The 7107-nt window shown below is 38.5% G+C and overlaps 1 protein-coding gene across 1 annotated transcript; it reads right to left on the bottom strand.

The window, feature by feature from the left end:
- Positions 1-5098: 5098 nt before the first annotated feature.
- On the bottom strand, positions 5099-6361 carry LOC106012614 (the record flags this gene model as incomplete). The annotated part of the gene is given in 1 exon segment (XM_013086074.1): positions 5099-6361. A coding segment is annotated over 1 exon segment (608 nt), but the record flags the coding sequence as incomplete, so codon positions are not given.
- Positions 6362-7107: the final 746 nt, after the last annotated feature.

Here is a 7107-nt window from a genome sequence, read left to right as displayed (position 1 = left end):
CTCGTTTGAGTTGATCTTCGATTGATCTATTTCTCGGGTCTTAATCTGTTTCTCTGGTTTCAGCACCTCCTGTTCTGTACCCCAACGGTTAAGTTGATTTTCAGATGAGTTGATTTTTCTTTCACTCCCTCAACGACATCAACTCTTCCGTAGTGTATGTTCGTTCAGATTTATGTATAAAAAGTGTTTTCTATTTTTGCTTTGTTTTATAATAACATACTAACTCAATTTGTTGTTTTTGTTCACTTTTACACTAATATATGGCGTCGAGTAGTTTGAAGAAACGGGCATGGGACATCATTTGAGGAAAAAAATATTTTTATTAACAATTTTTTTTTGTCTCCTAAAGTCCAACCCCTCGGTCCTCGTCCTGGGAGATGGAAACAGAACAAAGTAGAGGGTTTCTGGATTCGGGTGAGGTACGGTGTGACGTCATGTCACGTGGGCCGACCTTGGTAACCTTGACGTGTTTCTGGCTAATGGGGCTCTGGTAAAGCTGTTGTAGGCAGAGAAACCTCACAGTGGATAGAACTGTTGTTTATAATATAGAATAAAAAATGCCTGCATGTACTGATTTCAATAGAACTTACTTTGCAAACAGACCTTAATAAATTTGCAATACAATGAAGAGGTACACATATTATACATAGGGCCAACTATAGACATGTACCCTAACCCCCACTTGCAAAGATGAAAAGACAAGATTATATTATGAAGAAATATGTGAGGCAGCGTGGTGGAATCAGGCTCTCGTCAAAATAATCAAACTGAAGAAACTTTCATTTTTCTGCAGGTTTGTGAATTTTTATAAAATTTTGGTTTTTTTGGCTCAACACCTTTCATGCTCATTAAAGAACTCATTTCTATGTGGATTTTTCTGAAAAACGTTGATTAAAGGCACAAAAAAATGTAAATTTTCAGTTACCACAGACTCTTAAGTTAAAGAAATAACTAATCTTTGGCGGCCATTTCCTCATTAATTTTCACTGAAAACAAGTGACCCCCACCTCCTTCATTCGCAAATATCTCGACTTGAATTCAAGATAAATGATATTTTTTTTCATCCAAATAAAGGCAAGTGAACACGCTTTAAGATGATACCAATAACTCTAAATGCCCCAAAATTGACGAGAGCCTGATTCCACCACTATGCCCCACATATATCAGACTCTGAAAAAAGTTAAATCGAATGATGTACTCGTCATAATCGAAGACCTGAAATCCGTACGTTATAGTAGGAATGGGACAATACGGTACCAAGACATCATTGGCAATAGGAAAACGAAGCAAAAGAGGGGAAAACTTTTGTGAGGGGTAAAATGGAATGATAGCAAACACCTTCTTTCATCAACCAGCAAGAAGACTGCCTGGACTTGTCAACAGACATCAACTGGAATAGTAGGCCTACATCATGATCAGAAATAGATTCAAAAACAACATTAAGCAATATAATATATTTTTAGATCTAAAATATACCTAGAAGCTGAATCAAACTCTGACCACACCACCCTCTTTGCAAATAAGAATTTGAAGAAAAAGTCCGATATGAAAGCAAACAAGATGCACATTAACTGGGTGAAATTGAAAATAATAGAAAGAATGGTGTCCCTAGTGGATTTTAAAAACAGAATACGAAGTTTTCAGAAAAGAAACAGTTGTACAACACAGAAGAGAAAGTTTCTACGAAAAGATTGACTTTTAATAGAAAATAACTTCAGCGGTAGCATAAGATGTGGAGCAGTAAAATTGCCCCAAAAAGTGAGAACAATCAATGTTGTTGTTTTTTTACATGGATCACTGAGGAAATCTTATAGTGGGCTCCCTAACTCCACCCCCAATGCAAATTTTATTAGGAACATGACACTTAGCACACAAGTACCTTGAACAAAACTAAGAATTTTGATAAACGGACACAAGGTCTATCTGCATAATTTCACTCTAATTTGCATGAATTAAAAATGACCGCCATTGATAAATCAAGCAAAATGAAAATAACTCTAAATTATCATACACATCTTCGATTTTCATGAAAATGATATCAAAATATATGTTTTGGGGATGCCTTAACCATTGAAATCAAAATTTTGGATGTAGAAGGTCCGGTTTTTTTATGTATTCAATATGTTAGTCACATGATGTGATTATGAAGTATATATATTTTGTATATTATTTCAAATTGACAAGCTTGGACCTCCGCTTTCACCAGTCACCCCATTGATGATGCTTCCCATTTTTAGGGAATCAGCTCACAGTCCAATGATGGTATTCCATGGGATGAACATTGTTGCTGCTGTTACAACGCAACTGAATTCAGGACAGACCCCGGTCATGGTTTCTGATCAGCCACTCTTTACATTGGCAAAGAAGATTCCGTGGAAATTTTCAGATGTCTTGGGAGAGGACAAGTTTGTGGTGATGCTTGGGGCGCTGCACACAGAGAAAATGCTGTTTGAAGGGCCTATGGGAGTGACTGGAAGGGAGTGGATGGACATCACTTCTGTCAGTCAGTGGAGTTGCTGATTCTATGATGTAGGTGACACAACTGACCGGCACTCGCTACATGCACCAAGTCACAGCTCTTGCTTTGTATTGTTTACTGAGACACTCCCATCGTGAATACCTGACAACAACTATTGAAGATGAGCCTTTGGAACCGGGTGCTTGGATTAGGTATCAGCGAGATCGAGAACCGCAATTCTTGTACTGACACCAGACTCTTGAGCTGCAGCTGATGGTTCTGCTGTTTGTGAAGTTGATTCGGACTGCATCGTTTGATCTGTACTTAGTGACTTTAGAACATCTCACGCCATGGGTGTATGCTCTTGATCACATACACTATGTCCGCAATCTACCCTTTCATCTACAAGATATGTGTGGCCTTCAAGAAATACATCCAACAGTTCATAAAGAGTTCATAAAGGGAAAATTCGTTGGACAGAAGACAAGTCCTACATTTTCTAGCATTGCCTTCGACCAAATTCATGAGCAGCTCATCGGTTCTTTGAAGGGTGATGGAGGAATAATTGGGCTGACTGATTATCCTGTAGCCCTTGAAAGATGTATGATTACTGGACCAGAACTTGCTTGCATCTTTGAGGAGTTCGAAAACACACCTCAAAACAGTAACAGGAAGCACCATGAACAGTATCCTAAATGTCGAGAGACTTTCAGAGAAGATGTGAATGGCTTAATCAGTGCATTCTCTGATGTGGGAAATCCTTTCCTTGAAGTATCTGGGCAGTTGATTTCTCTTGACAGGTCCATAATCATGACAGGAGATGTTGTGAGCTCTGTGAGAAACATCACCAAAAAATTGGAAAAGTCAAGTATGATACATTCTTTTCAGAAAGGGTTTCATCCAGCACACCCCCATAAACCTCCACCTTTCACCTGAATAGATTGCCTCTTTTCGGTGTAAAAGCTCAACAACGTAAAGAAAAATCCTACTTTGCTTCTATGAAGGAAGAGCGAACGCAGTTTATTTAAATGATGCTCCCCGGGCAAGCAGGAAGGGACATTGGTGAAGAAATGTTTGCACATGAGAACACTACATTACCACCATCTCTTAGTTCCCAGGGTCAAATGCACAAAGAAACAAAATCTGAAATTCTCAACATTCGTGCTAGTGACAGTGATGTGGTGATAATAGCTGTGTCCTATTTCCAAGATCTCAACCTTGATGAGCTCTTGATAGCCTTTGGATCCGGCAAATCATACAGACATATCCCAGTTCACCAGATTGCTATGCAGTTGGGACCTTCCAAGTCTCGAGCTCTTCTAGCATTTCATTCTCTGACCGGCTGTGACACCACCTCAGCATTTCAAGGAAAAGGCAAGAGAACAGAATGGGCTGTTTGGCAGGAATTCCCAGAGCTCACTGCAGCACTTTAGCGCCTGTCAACATTCTCTAGTAGAATCGATAAATGATGTCATGTCCTATGTAGAGGCATTCATCGTTCGCCTTTACGACAAGTCCTTGGACATGATGAAAACAGCACGCATGGAATTGTTCTACTACAAAGCAGACATTTTGAGAACTTGCCACCTACAAAGGATGCATTGCTACAACACACATTAAACGCAGCACATCAGGCAGGCCACATCTGGAGCCAGGCCCTCATCTGTTCTCCAACCTTGCCTGACTCATATGAATGGGGATGGGTTATGACCAATGACAAGTGGTTACCTCGATGGACAACACTTGCCCCTATTACAAAGAACCACAAATGCCTTGTGACATGTCAGTGCAAGAAATTGTGCAAGCCTCTATGCAAATGTTGCAAAGCTGGTGTGAAATGCAGTACTCTCTGTGCATGCAGGGGAGCATGTTTCAATCAAGGAAAATAATGTGTACATATGACTCATTCTCAAAAGGTCAGGTCCATTTTCTTGCAGGACCCCCCAATTTTCCAATTCAAGGTAGAATAAAAATCCAGCCTTTACCAGCTTTCTAAAACACTACTGAATCCTAATTCACCACCCAGAAGATAATATGTGAAGCCATCTGCGAGGTATAGAGCTGTGATTACATAAGGTGCCATGATCACTGACGTTACTGATGACATGCAGTTTGCTTTGAAAATGTATCAATATTTACTTTTTAGTCATGCCACCACAGCAAAATAAGTAAGTGTTGAAGAACTGTTTGACATAAACCCAAATGTAATTGTCAGTCACTTTATTTCGTCAACATTTTATGCTGATATTTATGTCACCGTAACGTCAGTGATGAAACTGAGTTTTGTTTTTTTTCCTCTCAAATAATTACATAAAATCATCACAAGCTGCCATGACACAAACATAAACCTGATAGCAAACATTAAGAATACACATTAAATCCACCTCCATCATCATCCGTGTTGTCTATGGGGTGTCCACTTGTCACTGACGTTACTATGACACAAGTGTATGTCATCATAACATCAGTGATGAAAATCCACATTTTACGCTTTTCTGAATGCTGAAAGCCAGAAGATAGACCCACATATAATGTAAGAAACATTGTAGGAGTGAGAAAAGGGAAGGTTTCAATTTATTAGACAGGAAACGTACACATGTAGACACGAGAAGATCAACAAATGGTATCAACAAAGACAAGTGTCATCAAATCCTCATTTATTAAAGAGAAGAATACAAAAGTTCAAGAATTACTCCTCAAACTTGGATCAAGAACATCCGATACTTAGAGACCTATCGTCACATGAAATGAAATCAAAACATAAATTGAACAGTACACACATACTGATTCAACAAACGGGTTGAAAACATCTCTCACAAAGAGGTAACTTCAACTAAAAGATAAGAATACAAAAGTTCTAGAATTACTCCTGAAAAGTTGGACAAAGAACATAGCATACTTAGAGTTAGAGACCCACGGTCACATGAAATGAAATCAAATTGAACAGCACACACATACTGATTCAACAAACAGGAACTGTTTCACTGAGCCGCAAGATTGGAAACACTGAATGATGAAAAAAAGTCTACAGTTCAAAAATTCTAAGCCAAAAGCAGTCTACAAACTCGTACTTTATGCCAGGCCTAAAACAGTTTGGGCAATAAACAAATAACTGCAACCACACCGAGGCCAGCATTAGGCATTAACAAGAAACGTCCTCAATATTATACATTGTAATACATAAAAACACAAAGGCCAAATATACAGGTATTAACAAGTAACACCAATAATATACCTAACCAAAAGCAGTATATCATACATTAAACATAAAAACACAAAGGCCAACATACAGGTATTAAGTAACATGCTCAACCACACTTTCTGAAACTACAAGAGGTAACAAAGGAACAACATGATTTGCCACCCAGTAAGACTCATTCATATCCTCTCTCAGTGAAGACCAAAACACAGTGAGAAGAATGGCACTGTTACATGAAAGATCGGGATCCAGCTGAACATTGTAAAACTCCCTAAAACACTGTTGTCCCATGGCTGGATACACGGACACAACCCTGGCAGCAAAAACGTTTGCAACAGCTTTTAACTGCCACATACCCATGTATGTTCCCAGACGACAAATGTCAAGAACTTCAGATCTGTATGTTGAAACAACGTCATCAGAATAATGATCAGACAAAGTACATAAAAAATCAAGATTGTTTTGATCAGGACACAAATACCTAGACTTGTTGAGAACCTGCTCAATAATAATCCTCACTCGCACCTCAACGTGATGGTCCTGGTCACCAAACACCAACACGCTGAAGGAGCGAGGAACACAATTACCATCTGCCTCAACTGAAAAGGGGTACAGAGGAGCAACACTGTCTGGACACAATCTTAGAGCTGAGGCATCAACAGAACCAGAACAGTCCAAGAAACTTCTATTTACAAGAGTAGGGAACACAACGCATTGGTTATTGAAAGAAATATGGGTGAACCTGGCCTGCTAAAGGGATTTTAAATTACAAAAACAAAACCACATGTGTAGTCCTGGCATCTTCTCAAAGTTATGGTTGTGTGTCATTTTTTTTAAAAATTTCAAGGCGGCCATTTTTAATGTATGCAAATTAAGAATCAATTTGACCTTTTATGATAATTCTTTGGGTGTCATTGAGTTTGTTAGCCAGAACTTACTATGAAACAATAACACATTTATATAAATTGTATCATTCTTCTGTCAAAAGTTATTTATTCGGTTCGTATTTTCATTATACTTCAGTGGCGGCCATTTTTCATTTATGCAAATTAGGAGGGAATTTGACCTTACTTTTATTATAACTTTGATAGTGTCATTGAGTTTGTCAGCCATATATTTATGAAACAACACCAAAATATATGTTCTACCACTTGTCTGTCAAAAGTATATACAGTTATCATTTTCATTACATCTCAGTGGCGGCCATTTTAAATTTATGCAAATGAGGGCCTGAATATGCATGTGGACCTTGTGTTCGTTTCTATTTTCCGATGATATGGTGTAAGGTACTTACACGCCAAGTGGTTCCTTCCTACTAAAATTTGCAGTGGGTAATTGGACTGCTGGCCTAAGTCGGCCCACTTTTAGATTTAGATCCTAATGAGGGAAAAAAGCGAGCTAAAAATATACTCAAATAAAAAGACTTAGTACAACTACAAGTAGACAAATT

This window comes from Aplysia californica, unplaced genomic scaffold (assembly GCF_000002075.1).
Source record: "Aplysia californica isolate F4 #8 unplaced genomic scaffold, AplCal3.0 scaffold00432, whole genome shotgun sequence".
NCBI classification, from domain to species: domain Eukaryota; kingdom Metazoa; phylum Mollusca; class Gastropoda; order Aplysiida; family Aplysiidae; genus Aplysia; species Aplysia californica.
This window is presented reverse-complemented; position numbering and strand designations above follow the sequence as displayed.